The 24,073-nt window shown below is 30.8% G+C and overlaps 1 protein-coding gene across 6 annotated transcripts in view; it reads right to left on the bottom strand.

Annotated features, from left to right (window-relative positions):
- Nucleotides 1–204: 204 nt before the first annotated feature.
- The window catches only part of LOC127076377 (mixed-amyrin synthase-like), a 77,908-nt gene continuing 54,039 nt past the window's right edge, over nt 205–24,073 (bottom strand). Inside the window, exons 1-16 of one of the 6 annotated variants that reach the window (XM_051018010.1) lie at nt 17,149–17,408; nt 11,753–11,938; nt 6,021–6,110; nt 4,951–5,148; nt 4,771–4,855; nt 4,508–4,674; nt 4,064–4,255; nt 3,869–3,982; nt 3,649–3,768; nt 3,072–3,194; nt 2,881–2,979; nt 1,865–1,921; nt 1,387–1,755; nt 843–918; nt 653–736; nt 205–562 (exon numbers count right to left, since the gene is read on the bottom strand). In XM_051018010.1, the coding sequence (XP_050873967.1) occupies nt 666–736; nt 843–918; nt 1,387–1,755; nt 1,865–1,921; nt 2,881–2,979; nt 3,072–3,194; nt 3,649–3,768; nt 3,869–3,982; nt 4,064–4,255; nt 4,508–4,674; nt 4,771–4,855; nt 4,951–5,148; nt 6,021–6,110; nt 11,753–11,938; nt 17,149–17,349 (2,148 nt within the window). In that variant the 5' untranslated portion in view covers nt 17,350–17,408 and the 3' untranslated portion in view covers nt 205–562; nt 653–665. Of the gene's footprint in view, nt 563–652; nt 737–837; nt 921–1,386; nt 1,756–1,864; nt 1,922–2,880; nt 2,980–3,071; nt 3,195–3,648; nt 3,769–3,868; nt 3,983–4,063; nt 4,256–4,507; nt 4,675–4,770; nt 4,856–4,950; nt 5,149–6,020; nt 6,111–11,752; nt 11,939–17,148; nt 17,409–24,073 lie in introns of those variants that run through there. The other 5 variants (XM_051018009.1, XM_051018012.1, XR_007786807.1 and 2 more) reach the window with 5 other exon arrangements.

Raw genomic sequence — 24,073 nt, 5'->3', positions numbered from 1 at the left:
AACCATGTAAAAATAAAGTTCCTGAAAATAAAATATACCTTGGAATAATTTTTAAAAAATTGAATCAAACATGGGAATGCTGCATTCCCATGACAATATTCCCAGGAATATTTTTTAAAACCTTGAAACAAACACACCCTAAAGCATAATGATGTATTTGCTTTTGTATATACTTTATGAGAAATGATAAAATTACACTTAAAATGTCAAGTACACCGTATTTATATACCATTACACGTGCATTTTATTATTTTAATATTTTTTCCTTGTCTTGGTTTTTGTGTAACTCTTAAAATATTTTGAAAAAAAAATTAAGATATAGGAAATTTGGTGTCAACATAACAAAGCTCATAGTTTAATTGAAGTAGAATAGTCTTTGCTTGATTCTTCATTGACTTGACTTTTCCTTTGTCTGCTCAGCTCAGCTCTGTACTTCATTTCAAACTTCTGGAGAAGCCAACAGAATCCGTCTACGATATTCAGCTAAGGCCCATGTTGGAAAAATATCTCTATACATTGCATAATGTGTCATGCAATTTTTCATGAATACTCCCGAAAGTTCCTGTTATCACATAAATTAAAATTTTCCTATTGTGAGTTAAGCATATATATGTAAAAGCCATAATATCAAAACCAAACAATTGAGATGAACCTGTTGGGGCCAATCACCCTCTTCTTGTTGGAAATTGATGATCAACTTTACAGCACGATGAAGAGGAGTAGGGTCTCTCTCCATCTGTACATACACACAAAATAGTCATATTTTGATATTCATTAGTAGTTAGAGAGTAGTAACTAAGCATTTTGAATATTAATTTACAATAAAAGTGAAGATACCTGACCAGCATGAATTAAACCCATAATAGCCCATGATGTCTGCACAATATTTGATTGACTTCTTTCAAGAGGTACATATATCTGCGTTATTTTAATTTAATGACATATCATAATATCATAATTTGTGTATATATATATCTTTTGAATATTTTTTATAAAGTAAGATACACGCGTAACTGCAGAAATTAACTTATATAGATAAATGAGATCTATTAAAGGCATTGATTTCTCGATGAATACTTCTTACACACACAATAGTCAATATTAAGTCGAATACCAACCAAATGATTAAGAATTCAAATATCTATCACACACAATAGCCCATGATGTCTGCACAATATTTGATTGACTTCTTTCCAGAGATACGTATATCTGCATTGTTTTCAATCCTATCGTAATTTGTATGTGTATATATCTTTTGAATATATTTTTTTTACAAACTTAACTTAAGATATTTCCTCATCTAATTGCTGATATTAACTTATCTAAATGAATGAGATCTCTATTTAAGTTAATTAATTAGTATGCTATAATAATTCAACGACTAACCTTTTTTGGGTTTGAAAGATGGCTCTCCCCCCACCCACCATCCTCTCTTTGTGTTATAAGCAAAAACTCAACAGCTTTGCGAATGGCTGCACAATTATCATAAGTCTTGCCAGCAGCCTCTAGACCGCTAAGTGCAAACCAAGAACCATAAGTGAAGCAAATTCCCCAATTTCCATACCAAGAACCGTCACTAGTTTGTTTATATTCGATAAATCGAACTGCATTTGCAATGAAATTTTCAACCTCTTTCTTTCTGTGTTCTGGATATAGTTTTTTAAACAAAACTAAAGCTTGGATTCCTGATGAAGTGCATTCAACATATTCACGCTCAACTACAATTTCCTCAAGAAATTCTATTGGATTGAGTAGCTGAAAGTTAATTACAAATATAATTAATAACTTAGTATGTGTATACACCATAGAGAACAGTTAATGTAAGAGGTTTAACAAATATCATAATTATTTGATCAATACTTACTTCCAACCATTCTACAGCTTCTGATGGCTCCCAAGCTGGTAAACCACCTTTTTTACCCTATAACAATGCATCAAAAGTAAATCATGTTTCATAAGAATATTGAACATTAATGATCAAAGTGCTCAAAGGGAAATCTCTGACTTTTGGTTGATTTAAGATAAAAAAATTATGAAATGTCATTTCTAAAAATAAATACAAAGTCATAAAATTTGTTGTCTATAAAACCAATTTAGAAAGTCTTTTTTCTACATTGGTAGTACACATAGTCTATGTAGAATGTGGAGATAATAAATAAACTAGACGTTCGAGCTAACTTATAGTCATAGAGTCTTTATGGTAATTGGCTGGTCTACCAACTGATTTAGAAACTATTCTTAACATCACTTTTGAGTCTAAATAATTTTTAAAAAAAATGTAAATCAAATGAAAAAAAAAAAGTCTCGTTACCATAAGTCATTCTAAGACTAAAGTTACAAAACCTCTATTACATTGTTGCATTTTCCCTCGTCATCTTCACAATCGTCTGATTGTCAGTCTCCTTTGTTCATTTGAGCTTTGCCTCTGCTTTGCATCAACAGTTGGTCATTCGCAACAGTTCTGTTCATGGCCGTTCTTTTAAGCTTCACCACATAGCCATTGACCATTCTTCCACTTTTTATGCAAATTCACAGGGTTGTTGTTATTCACATTTTCTCTGTTGCAAGTTGCAACCACTCATAGCACATAACAAGTATGGTTTATGTGGCCCCTAATGTGTCTTTTTGTATGTTACAAAAGGGAACTAATATATCATTTTAAAGTTATTTACATACACCAAGTATATCAATAAATTTTGATGTTTTTTTATGAAATTACTTATGTACCATTAATTTTTGTATGCTTTCCTATGATACCATTAATTTATTATCGCATTTCACATATTTCTCTTTTTATAATAAATAGTTAAGTAGTACTCATTTTTAAAATTAAATTTAAAAATAGCATACAAAAGAATGGAGAGATAGTAGAGTACTTGCCTGAAGTGATAATAGAATATTGACTGAATCATATAACATTTCAGGTTCCATCTTTTCCCCCACAATCTCCGGAGGCAACATAGACAAAAGCAGACAACACTAAAACAACCACAAAATAAATTAACAAATATGGGTTTTTTGTTTGTTATGGTAAAAATAGACAACACACTCTTATATTGTTAGTTAGTTACCTTTAAAGCTTCTGCAGTGCAATCAGAAACTTGCCATCCATGATCTTTATCAGAGAAGGTCCACGACCCTTTAGAGATATGACGATACATGCTCTTAAAGTCTCCTGAAGGGTTGTCCCTAACCTATAAATTGAATAGTAGCACACATAATTGTCCAATTGTTTAATGAACACTAACTTTACACTTGATGACAAATTTGTCATATATAGTTAAAAATAATATACTTATACAAGTTATAGCTAATACAAGTTTTTATAATGTATAAGAGTGTGCATATAATAAGGAACATTAAATTTTGATAGAGGTATAACGAAAAATAAATAGGAAAGCTTATATTATTCTTTTTTCATGGTCCTTTTATATATATATATATATATATATATATATATATATATATATATATATATAATGTTTTCAATTTTTAAGTTTGTCTTAACTGTTTTTATGCCAATTATACTTTTATACTATCAGTTACTTTATACTCATCTTAATAAAGAGAGAGTACACAGATGATAAATATAAGAGTATTGTTAAACTTTAGTAAATATAATGTTCTTATCACTGAATTTAAGCACACCTGAGACTTCTTGATGAATTCATGTCCTTTCGCAAGTGTTGGACCAATATCCTCAATTAGGTTAGTGGCAAGCAAAGCTTGAATGACCAAACTAGCATCCCATGTTTGGCTCCCAAAACTCTGCATTATAAAATTATGTGCATTTATATGTGATGATGTAATAATAGTGATAATATTCTACTAATTGACTTGCATTAAAATAAGGTAATATAGTTTATACATGCAAGGTCATTCCATCTTCTGAAACCCATAAATAATCTGGGAGCCTAGCAAGATGCTTCTTGAATGCATCTCCATTTGGATCTTCCACCCAACAAGCTAGTATGCACAAAACCTAAAAGGAATTTTTTTTGTTCATCAATTTAAATGACTTAATTCCCTATTATATAGAACTTTTTGTTATTATGATAACTACCTTTTCCACACACCCAATAGTTATGTATCGACTATTTTCATCTTCATAATGGATATGTTTCATTACTGTTTGGAGAGCTTTTTCTCTAAGCAGCTTGTTAAAAGGCCAATGAGTCAAAAGTGGCTCCACGAAAATGTATAAACTATCCCATACTAGATCTTGTATCAAAGGATGGGGATAGTAAAGATCTTCCTGCATTTTTTTCATAGAAAACAAATTATTTGTAACAACAAGAGTACAAGATATACTTAAACCAAATTACACAAGAAATCTTCTAGCAAGTAATATATGAAATGGACAATTATCGCTCTTATTCAGTGTTGTCCGATATTTGCCATTGTGGAGAGCCCAAAAACTGTCATGTACATCCCCCATGACAGTGCTTATATATAAAAAGGATATGTATATACACACTTATGATTAATCAAAGATTACATCCCTCACCTTTGCACATAGGTGACGTGTTTTTTTCCAGTTAACTTTTTCATAAGGTTGAGTCAAGAGTTCTTCTCTCAACATTAAGATGAGTGGTGTGATTGGACCCACAAATCTCTTCCCATACAAGTAAGACATAGGCATGTATACCAATCGGCAATAACACAACATTCTAGCTGTATTTGGTATAAGGTAAAAATGAGATAGAATAAACACTCAATTTAATAATTTATATTCATTAAAATGTGAAAACATAAGTTAATTAACTAAACCTGGATGCTTTAGAAGAAATGAGGGAAGCATCCAAAACTCAGGGGGCATTGGGTTGCTTGCACACCAATCAAAGATACCAAGTATCTGTATTGTTTCAATATTCAATCAGATTGGCATATATGTATATGTGTATACTATTTTTTGCATAATTATATATATTATATCAAATAAAACATTACCGAAAGCCAAATTTTCCCCCATGAAGATACATGTGTCACACCACCATGATCATGAATCCATTTTCTTCCTCTAACACAAGCATTTTCTTTACCTCCATTTGGACCTTCTCCAAGTATTCGCATACATATGTAATTGAGTACAGTACAAAACATGATACTGTGACCCTCCACGTGTAATCCCCACCCTCCATCTTCATTCTTGAAATGAAAATGCAACATGGTCAACATTATATGTAATTTTTTTTTTGCATGAATATATTTCAAACTGTATGTGGTTGAGCAAAATAACCAAGTTAACTAATTAGTATAATAAAGTGAAAAAGATTATAATTCTCTTGTTTTTTTCTAACATAATCAATTCGTATGTAAATAGAACAAGTATAACTCTTAGAATTTAGGTTGAGTTTAACTCGACTCTACAAAATGAGTTTGTAAGGTGAGAGATATCTCCCACTTAAAAAATACACTTTTAAGCCATTATATTCAATGTGGGAGTCTCAACACACCAACTCATGGCCTATAATTGACATATGAAGCATGGCTAATAGTAGGTGGTCCAATAGATCTTGGATAAACTCTTATATCATTTTACATTTTATATTGGAATTAAATCAATCTTAAAAATCAGCTTATAATGCAAGGAGTGCCTCTATTTTAAGACCTAGTCTCTTTTTGATGTGGGACTTGGATTTTTCTAATACACCCTCTAATGCCCAACACTATTGGATTTTGTGTGTAGATTAAATTAGGGTTAGGCTTAACTCAAACTTACATGATGTATAAAGTGGGAGATATCTCTAGCTTTTAAACACATTTTCTTACCATATTTCACAAATTTTAGACTGTGATCACTACTCTCTCTCAAACTTTGGACATCTGCAATGTGGCTCGAGTGGTCCATAAAGGATGGCCAGAGACATATATGTATAAGTCTGATACCAATCTATAATTTAGGTTAGGTCTAGTTGAATGCTTCAAAATCGGTTTGGTATAAGGTAGGGGATGTCTCCCATTCATAAAAACACATTTTCAAGTCATATCTTATTTGAATGTGAAATTCTCAACCATACCTGATGACAATATATGTAACGAAGAATCTCTTTCCGATACTCATGAGGGAACATCGAATCAAGATGTCCCGTAACGTACATACAAAAGACCTGCAATGTTTTAAGTGAATGGAAAAGTTAATCTTGATTAGTCCAACATTCTATGTTCATTTTTATTATTGATAGTTGAAAATGACATGAGATGATAACTGATATATATAGTTTAGTAATGAATATACTCCTATTTGACTTTCATACATACATACATATATATATATATATATATATATATATATATATATATATATATATATATATATATATATATATATATATATATATATATATATATATATATATATATATATATATATATATATATATATATATATATATATATATATATATATATATATATATATATATATATATATATATATATATATATATATATATTACAAGAAATCAACATTTACTGTTACAAAAAATTACAACATAAGAAACTCTTGTACATGCATCCTCTATCCATAAAGCCTGATGTATACTAATGAGCCATAGGAATAAAAGAAAGTAAAACCATTGCAACGTTATCTTATAATATTCAGTACAAGCTCAGTAGATTGTCACAAAAAATCAGTGGTTTGCATCAAACAAATTGCAGTATTCTTCCCCATATATTATTATATTCTAAAATGTTGGACATATAATAAAATGGTTTGCCCTCAAGAACAATCCCTAAACCAGGTGTTTTGAATGCAACCAAAGTCTTTAACCTGATTTTCTTACTTCTATTTTTCATAAATTTTAAACTAATTTAAACCTTGGAAAACAGAAAATTAAAATATCACCAATTCAAATCCTAATTTCAACAATTGCTACAACACGAATTCCTATTGCACGCTCAGACAATTTTGTAGCACATATCAAATCAAAGAAAGTAAACAAAACCTAAAATATGAGATTGAAGACTCGAAAGAGAGAGAAGTTAGAAAAAGAAGCGAAACAAACAGAGAGTATATTAGAGACGTTATTACCTATACTAAGCCATTTTCGCGTCTAATACTTCGCACGTGGTTCAACCTATTGTCGTCAACATCATCGCGATTAAATGAATCTGTATTCACCCATTCGACCATAACCATGGTTGTTGGATGGAGATAGAACGGTGTTTGTAGATACATAATCCCTACCGGCAACCGTCTGTATGAATCCGGGTACCTGACGAAATACAGTTGTACCCAGGCGAAGTCACTACATATAAAATAGGAAATGATAACAAGTGCCTTTAGATTCTGTTCCGTTCAATAGAGAGGAGGGAAAGGATTTTTATTGACGAAGCATAAGTATTTAATTAAAGTATTTAAGTAGAGAATATCATAAAAAAGAAATTTAAAAACTATCTAATTAAATAAATAAATAAGGATAAATATCTAAATATAATAATAATTAAAATTAAACATCTCTCTTTCCCTCCAAATTTTCCCAAATTGAGGGAAGTAGGAAATTATTCGGAAAGAATTTTAATCTCATTTATCTATCTTTTCTATCTTTGAAATTTAAACCAAATACAGAAATTATGAAAGGTAGGAGAGGAGAAGGAAGAGAAATAATTTGATTTATATATTTAATTCAAAATATGAAAGGAAAGTAAAGGATTTTAAAATCAAATATATTTGGTTAACAAAAGGATACGATGTATTTTAAAATGAGACTATTTATTATCCTTATAATGTTATTGTAAAATCTTTATATTTATTATTCATAATTTTTAAAAAAATATGAAACATAATAGTATCTATCATTCATAATTTAAACACAAATTCATTAATGAAATATAAATATTTAATTAAAGAATATCATAAAATATTTTACAAAAAGATAACGTTAATAATATATAATTTTAAAAGATAATTGAATACAATAAAATCTAAAAGAAATATTATAAAAAACATTAAGATAATAAAAAAATAATATCAAAACTTTAAAAATAATAATAAACAATAATAAATAGAATAAAGTAAAACATATGAAAGAAAAAAAAAGGTATAGTTGTTATAATGAAAATGATTTTTTTTTTGGAAAAGGTAAAAGTAAAAAGATGTTAATTTGGAAAAAAAAAAATCATACCTATAATATATGAGATTCACTTAAATAATGAATAAATTTTTAACCACAGAAAAATAAACTCCAACACCAAAAAAAGGAAGAAAATTTTGATAAAAAACCCAAGTTTTTAATATTTTCTTATAATTTTAATTAAAAATTATAGATTAATTTCTTCAATATAATAAATATAATAAATATGTGAGTGATTCCAATCCCCTCTCCTCCCCCTCCTTAAATACTAAACTAAATATTTTTCACTTAAAATATTTCCTCTCATCCCCTCCTCTCCTCTCTAAAATCCACCTAACAAAAACAAACTTAAAAATGTAAGTTTTTTGAAAATGTATTTATTCAACGCATTGGAAATTAAAATAATTAACTTTTTTAAAAAATATTTTATTTATTTGAAATATTTAAAGAGTGTTCCTAACATGACCAAAATTAAATTAATTTAAAGTGAATTTATTTGTGTTAGGTTAACATCAAGATAATCCTAAAAAATTGATACATTTTAGATCACATGCATATTACTTTATATAATTTTTAAAATAAGTATTATATTATTTATTGTTTCTGAAAAATTAAAATATATATGATAAACTTAAATTATTTAAATTGCAATGAAATTTTAAAAATAGCATAATACATTTTAGAAATTTTTATAAAAAAATAATTATAATTGTGATATATATTATTTTTTATGAATGATAATTTGACTCATCTTTATGGTATAAGAAATAAAGGTTACGGTCTGGAAATAGAGGAAGAGGAAGCTATCACAACTCAAATAAAAGAAACTCTCAACAAGACAACAATCCTTCGAAGCAAAGAAATGAAACACAATCATGGTGACTCAAGTGGAAACCATAGAGGTGGCAACAAAAAATATAGGAAAGGACCATAATAGTCATGGACATTTTACATATGAGTGTTATGTCAACAATAATGAATCATTTAAAGATGAAGTAAAACTAGAAAGACAATGTGATGATGATGAACTCGTTTTGTTGAAGGTGACAGACAAAGAAGAGATGGATTGTGATGATTAGTGTAGAACCTCTTGCGGGACCATGACTCCTTAAGTTCTGCGCTAGTAGCCGAGGACACTTAGTGAATAATTCTTCTACTTGAGGCATTTCAAGCTCAGAACTAAAGTACAAACTTTCCCCGTCATTGGGTTGTGGTGAACACAAAACATTTTCCTCGGTAACCTGATTAGATAAATCTCTTATTTCCACATGCGTCGAAGTAGGCATGTCTTGAGTAACTAAAATGATAGGGGTCCCTAATGTCGAAACCCTTTCATTGGCAAGGATATTGGTAGCACCTGTAAGAATATGGATAACCCGATGAGTCCTCCTCATTTATTGCATTTCTTTCTCCCATTTCATTTTATATATAGGATAACAATAGACGAGTTATAAAAGGGATAACCAAAGGAATATTCAAGAAAGAGAGAATTTCATGTCTCACTCACTCAAAGATAACCTTCATGACCTCTTTCGATCTGATATCTATCAACAGGCGCATCTCTATGAGTCACTTCAGTTTCTTTTTCGATGCTGCATCACGAAGGACAACGCCCCTGACATAACCCGGATCCTCGAAGAAGAATACCAACTTCCTCTTTAGAAATACGTCTTCTTGAGACAAAATGTCCACCTTGTAAACATAAGACCCATAATATGAAAAGAAGTGGATTTGACACTAGAACATGGAGAATATGTTCACGCATTGATAAGATGGCCCAAGATCTATTAAGCATATATTCGCATGATCCTTTTTGTTGATGGTAGTTACCAGAAAGAAACGATTTTTAAAATGTTTCACACTATCAGAGTAAACATCAAACATCCTAGTAGGTTGTCGGAGTGATATCAGGCAATGACCCTTTCTTGAAGTAGTCAAGCTAAGTTGAGCTATGAAAAGATGGAACAATAACGTCAAGTTCGGCACATTTTTCTTATATTTGCACAAGTATTGGAGGACTTTGATGTAATCCTAACTCGCATAGTGTAATTGTGAAGGAGCGGTTAAGAAATGGTTAAGAACGTCAATCTTGAAATTATTAAAAGGAAGGCGAAGGTATGTAAAAGAAAACAAACACTTGTGAAGAGGAATGACACACTTATTATATTTGTTTCATACCTCTTTATCTTTATAGAGAACTAGCACTCCCTAGTCAAATGAAGCTCTCGCCTTAATAAAAGCATGATCCAAATCGCCCTTATGAACAAAAATCGGTGCGACACCCAACGTCTCCTGACCGACCCATATTGGCGAGTTCTTCTCTTTTTCCTTACAGATTATGGAAGGAGGAATATCCATTATGAGGAATATTGTTAATACTGCACAGGAAAATTTAAAGAAACAACACAATACACATTCAAGGGTAAAGATTTAGTGCTCTATTTAAATATGTCAATAACAGAAGTTCAACTATCAGAGACCACACAAATCTAATCTCTAAAAACCCTAATAAATAAAATAGAAGTGAATAAAAGGAAAATATGATCCTTATCTTAAAGAAATAAAGCTTATTACATATGTTTCGCAGGTACCACTAAAGAAAATATTGCATATGAGACTAGTTAAAAAATCAGCACAAAAGAACTCTCAAGAAAGAGAGAAGTTGATGATATAAAAAAGGATAGTTACTATCGTTCACAAATGACGAAAAAAGTGAAAATAATACTTCAAGAACTCTTTATATGACCCTGACCACGAAGGACTGTATGATCCATTATATTGGGAAGCTCACGCCATCAACCGTCAATATCTCCTTGTTCGAGGTACTTGATTATCCTAAGATGGAATAGGCATCTTTCCTGACTAGTATATGGACACGCATTAGAAGCTCACTGTAAAATGCTACCCATTATATTTTTAATATGCATATTCCCAATGAAAGTGATATCTCATCAAGACTCTTCATTTACTCTTGTCAGCAATCGGCCTAGGGACATACGCGATATATCATTGTCTTACAAATCATAGAGAAGGGCTTAGGGAAAACTGTTCATGGCCGTTTTCAAGGCTCATATCGAAAGATCTAAGAGCAACATCAAGCGAATAACGCATGGAGTAGGTGGTTACTCCTTCCACCAAGGGAAGATGGTTTCTCCCTCCAGACGTGTCGATCACGATCTAATTAAATTCAACGACCAACCACATAACGCACCTCCTCTCACACAAACATCTAAGGTGTCTCAAATATTCAGATTCATTATTACTCTCACGATACTCATTTTTCTCTTAATTACAATGAATTTTAATACTAAAAATGTAAATATATACATTATTATATTATCTCCTCAATTTTACAATAAAACTTGCTTAAAATTTTACATATAAATTTAAAAATATTATAAAATTTTCATGATTTTTTTCTTAAATTAATTTTATTAATAATTTATATTTCATCATCATAAATTCAAAGTGAAATATAATATTTTACGAGTAGCATACATAATATTAATTAGATAATACAATTGGAAATAATAATAATAATAATAATAATAATAATAATAATAATTCTACAATAAAAATTAAAATTAAAATAAAATTCATTTTAAAACAATTTTATTTAATGAAGTTATATTCATTATGAAATGAATAAAATCGTATATAGTTGTAAAGGTACTAACCAGAGGAGGAAAATAAAATAGAGGACCTGCGTTTAAAGCAGGCCAATGACCATCATTAGATTGAAGAGTTGATAGGTGATGAACAGCTCTTCTCAATATAATTGTAACTTTTTCTTCTGATATCTCCTCGTTATCTTTGATCTTTACACCTTCTATTGTTTGTTGAAAATTCTTTTCTTTCAAAATCTACATATAAAAAAACAAACATGGGGAGTATAAAATTGTTTGCACACTACTACAAAATATACATTTCATAACACTAACTTACAACGCTCTAATAGTTAATTGTGGTAATATCTCATTTATAGACGTGTTTTGTTTTTTTATATTTATCAAAAGACATTGCATTATGGTCAAAATAAATAACCGTGATTATACATCCATGAAGTGACATGGTTCGAATCCTAACTCCAGCAATTTTCTATTTTTTTGTTACAATGAGTGTTGTCCTTAAGATATGATATACATATTAAAATTGAAATACATATCATTATGGTTGGTAATATCCACCATTGTGAAAGGCATTACATTCCATCACAATTTTTTAATACGACTGTGGTGAAATTGTTTACTCATATATAAGTGAATTAACTATCACTTCTTGACAATATTGTCGTATCTCTCACAGCAAAATATTAGAACACATTTTCTCTCTTCTTCTTCGTCATTAGCTTTTATATTCTACATTATTGCCTCAATCTTGTTCTTCATACATAAAAGTATTCTTCTTATTTCTCATTCTCTCATTTTTGTGTATGTTGTTGTTATGTTTCACATGAATTTCTTTTTGTTGTTATATGTTATTGTTGTTGTATGTTATTTTCGTGCATGTTGTTGATAAATGTTATTGTATGTTGTTGATGTTGTTTTGTTTCAAAATATGCTTAAGTTTCACTAAATTGTTTCATAAATGTTGTTGATGTTGTTGATAAATGTTGTTGTATGTTCTTGATGCTTTTGTTGATGTGGTTGTTGATGTTGTTTTATTTCAAAATTTGTTTATGTTTATGTTTCAATAGCTTGTTTCAAATAGTGTTTGAACTTTCATCTTGTTTTGACTTATAGGTAGGGATGCTTGTTTCAATAATGAGGATGAAGTTAAAGTGAGCGTTGTAAACTTGTGTGAAAGACTCAGAATGACATCCATTCAAAATTAACACAAGTTAACAATTTTTACTTCACCTTCATCCTCCTTTCATTGTGGATGCCGTTATGTGAGACTTGTACGTTTCTGAAACATTTTATGAGTTGATATATATGTTATTGTTGTTCTTATTAATCAAAGTGTTATGTTGTTTAAGATTTGTTGTAGATGAATGTTGTTGTTAATGTTTGTTTAAAAGATGAATTTATTATATCTTATGTGGTTTGAGTGTTTTTCCAACCCCTTACCGAATATATAACTTTTCAGATTGCATTAAAAAATTATAATATGATAGATAAAGTTATATTAGAAAAGAAGGACAAATTCAATTCTAGACAAGAATTCTTCAGTCCATTATCTGAATTTCATTCTTTAACAGTTAGAACTTTATTTAATGCTTGTAGTTATTCAACCGTCCCTTTCTCCACCTCTAATTTTGTTTGCAAAGTAAATAATATTTTGCAAACTAAAGGTGAATGAAAAAGAGGTTGAAGAACTAGGAGCATTAAACAAAGTTCTAACAATTAAAGAACAAAATGTGAATAAGGAGTTAAAGAATTTTTGTATAGCATTGAACGTGAACTTGTTCTTCTAATATAACTTAATTTGTCATATTATAATGTTTTAGATCAGATTGAAATGTTATATGTTTAGTGAGTATTGGCGAAATAAGCATTCCACATGAATTATAATAAACTGAATGTATATATTATAACAGTTGTTCATACCAACCGTTGTTAAATGTTTTGCGTTAAAAACATCACAACGGTTGTTTAAAGTAACGTTGTAATAGGTAATGCGCTACATAACTTATAATCACGGGTACACGATATGGTGAAAATCATCATACATGCAACCATCCCCTATTTCACAATGGTTGGCCAGACATGGTGGTATCCCTTTTCCAATCATTGTGAAATGACTTTTCTGTAGTAATGACAATATAAAATTGTTTAAAACTGATTGCGATTTATTGATGACATATAAATATATGATTAAAGTGTATCAAATTAATTGGTAATTTATTTAGATAATCTTACGCATCAAATAAAATTTTACAGCACATTTAATATTTTTTTAAATGTTATTTTATTATTTTTGTAAAGTTTGAGGATGAGAGATACAACTCTGGTAGAAAATAGATTCTTCCCATTTTAGTTATAGTAAAATGAGCTAAAAAAATTATGTGGTAGACATATATTCTTTCAATTTTAGTTATAGTAACATCAGATAAAAATTTATGTAAGTTTCAAAGATCTATGTTTTTATTTGTTTGCTTACAAATTAAAACAAAAGGTAACTTAATTGAGTCAAATAAAAAAACTTGGAAAGATACAACAAAGTTAACCGTCTAAAATTTTAAATTAAAGTAGGGGTGTTCCAAACCAAACCAACCCAATAGAAAATCGCAAACCAAATCAAACCAAACCGAAACCGCAAAAAACCGCATTTGATTCGGATTCGTTTGGATCATTTTTTAATAAAACCACATGGTTTGGTTTGGTTTGCGGTTTGTATAACTTAGTATGCCTTAACCTTACAATTACAAATAATTTTCTCTTAATCACACTTAGGGTTTCAATTTCAACCTTCTTAAATCTCTCATAGTAGTATCACACATTCTTCTCATCTTCTTTTCCATGAAGGTCTCGCTTATTCTACTCTAATAAGTCCTCTATTATGTTCTTTCTTTTTTTATCTTTTATGTTACTATTTTCTCTTCCAATTACGTTTTTATTGCACTTTTCTTCTCAATCTCGCATCTTTTATTTTTTTTTTCATCTTCTATAATCTCTCATCTCATATGTTTTTTTTATATTTTATTATAATGTATTTGATATTATTTTATGCTACTATTTATATTTGTCTTTTATTCCACTTTTGTCTAATCTGATTTTTTGTATATTGAATGAAACGTTTTTGTCTAAATATGATGAATTTTGATGTTACTTAGTAATGTATGAATGACTAAACACAAAGTTATGTCGTTATTTGTAGGAGTATATATGACTCAAATAAAAATATTATAAAAAACCGAACCGATCGAACCAACCCAAACCGCATTGGTTTGGTTTGATTTGGTTTTATTTCTAAAAGTCAACCGAACCAAACCGAACCGCATGCTTTTTTCTCTTGCGGTTCGGGTGATTTTTATCGCAAAAACCGCACAAACCGCACCGCAAACACCCATAAATTAAAGTATCTTAAAAAAAGCAAAAATACATTACTATTGAGTAATAAGGGTGGACACATTTAAAGTGTTCGATTGAATTCGATAGACATATTATTCTTTTTGTGAAAACGGGTCGGACGGATGTCGGATTTATCCAACTATTTAATATGAATAGTATATGATTGTTTCGGTTGAACTCAAATAATTATTTTGGATCCTTTAAAAATCGAATCCGGTTGTATTTAATTAATATTTATTTTAATTATTATAAGGTCGATCCATTATAAAAACGGAGTTCATAATATTACAGTTATTATCAATTTTATAATTTGATGATTACATTGTGTATTCACAAAAATATAATTAATTGTAGTTTAAAGTATGATAATGATAAAATTAATGTCAAATGATATTGAAGATGTTATTACATAATAATAACTTTGTCTTTAATAATAATAATAGTTCGTTTTAGGCTATTTTAAATTTTTGAGAGTTTTTTTTATTAAAAAATGAATGTATGAATTTATAAAAGAATGTACCATTTTTATGAGTTTAATCTAATAAATATTAAACTGATTCAATCGATTAAACAACAAATCTATTTAAGTGAATTCACCATAAACCAAAATTTTATTTGTCGAAATTAGATCTTTAGAATGAAACTGCGATTTATGTTGAATTTAAATTTTGACGTGGATAGATCCAAACCGGCCGTAGATATGTTAGTTGTGAAATATGAATTGAGTTTGAGATAAATAAATTATTTTAAGAATACAATTTTATGCGGGTGATACATCTTAAATATTTATCTAAGTTTTTCAAAACCTATATATTAGATATGTTTGTTGTGAAATATGAAATGGGTTTAGATAAAAAAATTATTTTAAGGATAACATTTACGAGGTTCGATACATTTTATAAATACTGAAAACTTTTTCTTAAAGAAATTTAATGGCTGAAGTTTATAATTTTAAGAGTGAACAAGTGAGATATTACGGGTTTGAATTTACGCTCCTGCATCTACATATGATGTCTCTACACAACTACACATGAGTATAAAAGTGTGAAAAATATGATCAAGATATTTGAATTTGAAATAGAAATATTAGTCACATGAGTAACTTAAATTAATAAAATATTTAAAAACTAAATAAAACCCAATAAATAATAGATTAATTTAATATACATAAAATAAAATAACTATTTAAAATTATGTAGGCATCTTTTATTAGATTTCCAAAAAAAAATTGTAACCAAATATCAAAGATTTTTTACAAAAGATTTTAGATATGTTTAATAATATTTAATTTGGTGTAATTTTTTTAAAATAAGTTTTTAATTAAATGGAACTTGTGTTGTTTGGAGAGAGAAGATGAAGAACGAGAATAGGAAAAGAAGATGAAAAACATGATAGACAACAAATAATATTATTCAATTTTAAATGTTTTTTGTTAATGATCAATATAATTGATTAACTTGTTTAAAGAAATATATATTAATTATATAATTAATATAAAATAAATACTTAAATTAAGAGATTAAAATTTCAATTAAACCTAAATTTTTAGCGGACCTTAAAAATCAAACCAATCCAACTAGAAATCGTTTTAAGGTATTTTCAAAAAAATTCAGTAGTTATCATTTTCTGTGAATTGAGGTATTGCAATTTGAATGGAATTGTTCCAAATGACCAACATTTCTTGTCATTTTTTTGTCTGAGTTGATAAACATCTACATGATGTGATTTTATGCATGGAGGCCCGTTTGATATTTCATATTTGTGGTCCTATGAGCGTGCTGGGGAATTATTCTCTAGTAGTATTAGTAACAAAAATTGTTTCCTACTTGCATTTCTTTTAATTTATTCATGAATTATAATTAAGTGGTGAGAATAAAATACACAAGTAGAACTTTAATGCATATATAGATAGAGCTATCGATTCAAACTCGTAACAGTTAACTTATTCATACAGTGAATTCCAAACCACTGTTATTTAAAAAAAATGGAATCTATCTGAGAAGTATTCCCTCTCACCAATTCATAGAGCCACCATTTTTGTATAGATTAGAGACAGTTACCTGAAAGCGCCAAAGAAGATCACTGCATGCCTTAACCTTGAAACGGTTATCATAGAAATGTTGGCGAGCAGCTTCAACTTGAGCTTTCTCCTCACAAGTACCAGCATCAGGATCAAACTCCCATGTTTGTCTCCCTACAAAATTATTTGTGCTGAATATGTTTGGATCTTTTCCACCATCTCCTATCTTCAGCTTCCACATCTGGGTACTATACTATCTCTCACTTAAATTATTATATTTTAGCAAACTATGAGATTTGTGTGGGTAAGCTGAACCACACATTATATATAGACTTTTTTCCCACATGTCCCTTTTCTGAAAATTATTTTCCACTATCTGAAAAAATTTTCTCAATTTGTCCCTTTTTTTTTATTGGGCTCGTCCAATAGTTGGACGAGGGCCTGAAGGCCCATTGCGTGCCGTAAGGGTTCGGTCAATGAATGGCCGAGGGTATGAAGAAACTCTTTTTTTCTTTTTAATATTTTGAATATTTTATTAAATAGTAATAATAATTAATATAATTGATTTTTAATTATTAATTCTATATTTAATTAATATAATTGATTTACTTAAAAATAATAATAATTTTTTTATAAAAATATTTAAAATAAAATGTAAATAATAATAGTTTTTCATGATAATAAAAAAAAATTGATATTATTATTTTTCAAATATTAATAATAAAAATGATTAATTTTTAAAATATTAATAATAGAAATAATTTGTGTCTTATATATTAATAATAAAATTGATGTGTTTTCCTCCAAAATTTCAATAATTTTTTGGGAATTATATCTTTCCCGTCAAAAAGTTTTTGTGTTTGTACTGTCTCGGCCAATGATTGACCGAGTATTCAAGTATTAATTTTTTTATAAATAGCAGAACTTGTAGAAATGTAACTCAGATCACCAAATCCTTTCTTTAGGTCAGAATGTCTGTTTGTAGTCTTGTATTTTATGGACACGGTGAAAAAATGAGTGTTTGCCTTGATCCGCAATGGAATTTCAGAACACTGATGTCAGCCATCCACACTGGCTTCCGACAGTTGGGCGGGCGTCGTATGAAGGTGAGGAAAGTAGAGTATCGTTGTCCATACATAACGTTGATTGATACAAGCCCCGATGGTACGTACATGTATTACCTGGATCGTATAGAAAATGATGAAGATGTTCAGTGTATGTTTTCGGCACATAGTGGTGAAGTTAATAGAGGAGTTAAAGGTCCACTTGTGTTGGTTGTTGTTGTTGATTAATTTTTTAATTACCAGTTGTGTTGATTGTTGTTGTTGTTTAGTTAATGTGGTCGTACTTTGTAACCATAACCCTTTTATTAACAAATGTATTTCATAATTGTTTGTTCCCAAAAGACATTAGAAATACACAATGGTTTATATATATTACGTGCATAGTAGTTAATAAATAAATAAAAAAACATAATCATCTGAACGAATATTTAAAACAACAACATAATCATCTGGAAGGTCGTTGGGATAGTCCTGCAACATTAGGATATTTCCTACGCATGTGTCCTATTTCACGGCAAATTCCACACATTCTTTTTTCCTTCTCAACGTCGTCCATCTCGATTCTAATCCTGGTGTTGTTTGGGCGCCCTTTCTTCCTCCTTCTCATAGAGTCGTCGTGGCAAAGAGTAAATCTTTCATATTGTGGCCAATTCTCCTCATGGGGAAGTCCTAGGAAACTCTCCTGATAGACCTTTAAGACGTTAAGAATTTTGAAGACGTCTGAAATGTGAATGGAATAGTCCTGGCGTATGCTCGAACATGTTGCGATTACATGGGAGCAAGGTAAGTGAAATGCCTGAAATTTCCCACAGTCACAGTGTTGTTTCCTCAGATCAACGCTGAACGTTCCGGTTGGTCGACCGTCGTTATGATTAATCTTCTCTTGGACCATGAAATAAAATCTCTCTCGATCGAACTGCATGACGTTGTGCGTGTTAGCTTTGATGACTTCCTCAGCCATCCCCTTGTTGCAGTTATCAGTGAAAACCTGTCCAGAGGCTAACATTTTTGTCCACTGATGGCCTCTTCTACCAAATAGTGATCATAAACGATAGTACGTAGATTTGACCAATGCAGTGATTGGAAGGTTTCAGGTTTCTTTTAGCACCGAGTTCATTGCTTCTGCTAGGTTAGTTGCCATGTGACCCCAACGTTGCCCTCCGTCAAATGCCCTTGCTCACTTCTCGCGATGGATGTTGTCTATCCATGATAAAGCGTCGTTGTTTGTTCTTCGGATTTCACTAAATTGTAGTTAAATGTTGCCTCTGTTAACGCATAACCCATGTTAACAACTATTTTCCGCAGATCCTTGTCTTTAATCTCGCGCATGAAGTTTTGCGTGATATGTCTAATGCAATAGACATGTGATGAAGGAGGAAACTGCCATCCATTTTCTGGGTTGTTGTATGCACTCTTTATCGATTCATGCCTGTCTGATATTAGGCATAGATTTGCTTCGGGGGTAACATGCATTCTCAAATTCTTAAGAAAGAAACTCCAGGCTTCCTTTGTCTCACTTTCAACCAATGCGAACGCTATCGGAAATATGTTCCCGTTCCCATCCTGTGCCACAGCCATCAACAAAGTCCCTTTGTACTTGCCATACAACCAAGTTCCATCAACCTGCACAATTGGTTTACAATACACGAAACCACGTATACATGGTCTAAACGCCCAAAACAGACGATGAAATATCCTTTGGTCACCCAAGTATGAACCATCATTTGAAATCACAGGTAAGGATTGTAATTCTATAATGGTACCTGGTAGATATGTTTTCATTACCAGTATCCACTGCGGAAGATCGTTGTAAGATGTCTCCCAATTTCCATACAGCGACTCAATTGCCTTACACTTTGCAATCCATGCATTTTTGTATGATATGATATACCTGTATTATATGCCATTGTTGCAACGCCAGAACACACTCTTCCTTATCTTCATACTCGATGCCCTCCTCTATTTCGTCAGAATTGTGAGTTGGTATGCAACTGCCAAAAACGGAGATTGGTTCAGCATCATCCAAACTTATGTTTTGCATGTGCGCATGTGGGTTGTACAAACTAATTGGTTACGCTCTTAGTGCAACGGTCGGTGTGTCGAATATGTCCTCATTGCCATCGTCATCACTAACACCAAATAGATCTTCAAATCGAACCTCCTTAAGATCATCCTCACTATTCTCGCCTACCTCTTCATTTGGTATGAAAGGTTCATTATTTTGAGTCGGCTCTTCGTCAATGGCTTGACTCATTCCATAGTCGTATGACTGTACAGATTGCGTTGGATAACCGTGATTTTCGTTGTAAGTCGGTTGTTCTTCAACATCTTCATTGTGACTCGGTCGTTCTTCAAGATTATCGACTAGACGAACATATATCTCAATACTTGGTAATTGAGATAGTGTTACATGACATTGAAACATCGACCTAACATCTTCGTCGGTCTCAATCGGTGTCATTATGTAAAAGACGGTATTATCATCTCCATTAAATAATGGTTGACGATAAATGATGTCTTCAACATAACGTTGCAACTTTTTTTCAATACGGTCTTTTAAATGATGAAAGTCGGAGTTGATGTGGATTTCGAACTTAGTTAAATTCGTATTGCAAAATGAGAATCCCTCACTTGGATCTGTGAAAAGTGACCCTTCGGAATGGATAGAAACAATTAAATTTCTCTGAGCCATGGATGTATATTTGATTTAGTTTAGGAGATATGGATGTGTATATTTGGTTTGGTGAGAATAAATGATGATGATAGTGGTATTTATAGGAGATATGGATGTGTATATTTGGTTTGGTGTGAATATATTAATGTATGCAAATCACATGTTGATTTTCATTTAATAGGAAGAGAGAGAAGAAGGGAAACACATGAGGAATTGGCCTGTACTAGCTCGTCCATTGATTGGACGAGGCAAAACCCTAAAAGAGTGAACTCGTCACTCCATTGGACGAGCCAATACGGCAGACGCAGCACCTCGCCATTCCATTGGACGAGCCCACAAAGACCAAGGCATAGCTCGTCCATCAAAGTGATGAGCCATAATGCAGGCTTTTGCGCAGTGAATTTTCCCTTCAGCGTGGGAATCTCAATTTACAGGATTCCTTACACATTTTTTTTGCATGACATGCAATGCAATGTCAAATCCCCAATTCAAATTTTTACCAATTTATTTATTATATTTTACCACTATAAATAATCCATACCTCAACATTTCCTTCTCATCATCTACCTACAATTTCTATTTCACACATTCTTACTCTCTTCAAATATTTACTCTCTTCAATTTCTACACTTCCTTCCAAGATGTCTTTCTTATGGATTGGTGAATCACACCGGGGGACGGCGACAAACATTGCCGAATACGTAAGCCTCTTTCAAATTTACCGTTTTTATTACTGTTTTTTATTTCCGTTCTTTATCAAATCAAATATTCATTACCGTTTTTTATTTTAATTTCAGCAAGATGGTAGGTTTCGGGTCTATTCGCATACATATATTCAACCAATTGCGGTTATAATACCGTATTTGGAGCTAGCAGGTAATGCGAATGTGGCCAAGATTGCAAGTCTAAAAGTAGACTCTAAACTCATTGTGGCATTGTTAGAGAGATGGAGACCGGAGACACATACATTTCATTTACCAACAGGTGAATGTACCATCATACTAGAGGATGTGAGTATGTTATTCGGTCTCCGAATCCATGGTAAAGCTGTTAATGGCCCAACAAACGTAACCAATGACGTTTACATGGAAAATTTGGGCATCGAACCAACCGCCTCGGATAAAAATGGGGCTTCTGTCAAAATTGTTTGGTTAGAAGCAGTATTAACGCAACTCAAAAATAACCCTAACCCATCCGAGGCAGAAAATATTTTATATGCAAAAATATATATTTTACTTTTAATTGCAACTTTTTTAATGCCAGATAAGAGTCACAATTTGTTGCATTCTTCTTAGTTACCTTTAGTAGGAGACCTTGAAAAATGTAATACATACAGTTGGGGTTTTGCTTGTTTGGTGACACTATATAGACATATGTGCAAGGCGGCCCATAAAGGAGTAAAGAGCATAGGAGGATGTGTTGTATTACTAACTGTATGGGCATTCACACGCATACCCTTGTTAGCCCCGGTTAGTAACGAGGTTCCATCACATCCTTATGCATTAAGGTAACGATTTTCATTTAAATGCAATTTATATTTATCAAAATTATTTATACGTCACTTTAACGTATTTTTTTTTAATATGCAAGATGGTGCAAACGAGATATGAATTATGGAAATAATCCTCGTCATCATCTACGAGGATACCATGTTGCAATAAAACAAATGGAAGAAAACGATGTAAGAATGATTAATTATAATATTAAACTTATTTAAATTTATTTTATACATTCTAATATTAATTATAATATTAAACTTATTTAAATTTATTTTATACATTCTAATATTAATTATAATATTAAACTTATTTAAATTATTTTATACATTCTAATAGTTATATTTATTTTAACAGTTTATTTGGAGGTCGTAAATACAATATCCAGTGTCTGATTATAATGACAGCCGAGTCTGGAGTGTAACAAGATATATCATATGTTTCTATACCGTTGAGATGCATCAGACGGATCGAGTCAAACTCCAATTTGGATTTGAACAACAAATACCGTCTCCGCCAAGATGTCTAAGTGAACACCATAACATGACTATGGTCCAAGCTTGAGACACACATTGACAAGATTTAAATAAATAAGAGCTGAAAGAATGGAAAAGAAGAAGGCATTTGGTGTTACAAGGAAACTCGGTAATTGGTGAGTCTAAGCCGGGTAGAGAATACATGAATTGGTTTTTATTAATTCCTTTTATGCACGTTGCTCCGACACAATTTTTGAATGATCCCCGTCAACGTGTAGCTTCTTCAACCCAACACACAACATCACCCCCACAACAACATAACCAACCATCATCCTCCGCTCAATAAACATACCAACACATCCAGACCACCCAACAACACACCATTTATTCCACCTCAACCCAACACCATAATCCCCAAACTCCATTCCCTCAAACAAACTACTTTTACAACCAACAATATCAACAACAAACCAACCTACGCCCACCCATACAATACACTCCAATTCCTCAACCCAACTTTGAATACTCAAACCCTCATTCTCAACCCCAACCTTCTAACACCACATACGCACATCCCATTCCCACATACAACCCTGATGATGTGTATTATCCTCCTATCCAACACACCCGACCCGAAACCTACACACAAACCACACATTCACTACCCAACTTTGACCTCACCGATGACCATTTAATGAGTATGTCTTCTTTTGGCGTTCAAGAACTCGACGTTATTGATATGCCTCCAAACACATCACAATAACATCAAAGTCAACAACATCAACAACAACAAGACGCCCTTGATGAATTGTCTTCCGACTCATCTCCGTCTCCCGCAAGACAAAGACAAGAAGACTTGGGCAAGGGAAAACGCAAAAAAGTTGGCACAAGATGTGGAACAGGCGGTCACTATAAACAAAATGTATTGCTTCCATTATATCAATAAAATGTATTTCTTCCATTATAATTCTTAAAAAAACAAATTATTTCTATTATTAATATTCTAAAAATTAATCATTTTTATTATTAATATTTGAAAAATAATAATATCAAAAAAAATTATTATCATGAAAAACTATTATTATTTACATTTTATTTTAAATATTTTTATAAAAAAATTATTATTATTTTTAAATAAATCAATTATATTAATTAAATATAGAATTAGTAATTAAAAATCAATTATATTAATTATTATTACTATTTAATAAAGTATTCAAAATATTAAAAAAAAAAAGAGCTTCTTCATGCCCTA

This window comes from Lathyrus oleraceus, chromosome 4 (assembly GCF_024323335.1).
Source record: "Lathyrus oleraceus cultivar Zhongwan6 chromosome 4, CAAS_Psat_ZW6_1.0, whole genome shotgun sequence".
Classification (NCBI taxonomy): Eukaryota; Viridiplantae; Streptophyta; class Magnoliopsida; order Fabales; family Fabaceae; genus Lathyrus; species Lathyrus oleraceus.
The sequence above is the reverse complement of the archived record's forward strand: the minus strand, read 5'-3'. Positions and strand labels throughout refer to the sequence as shown.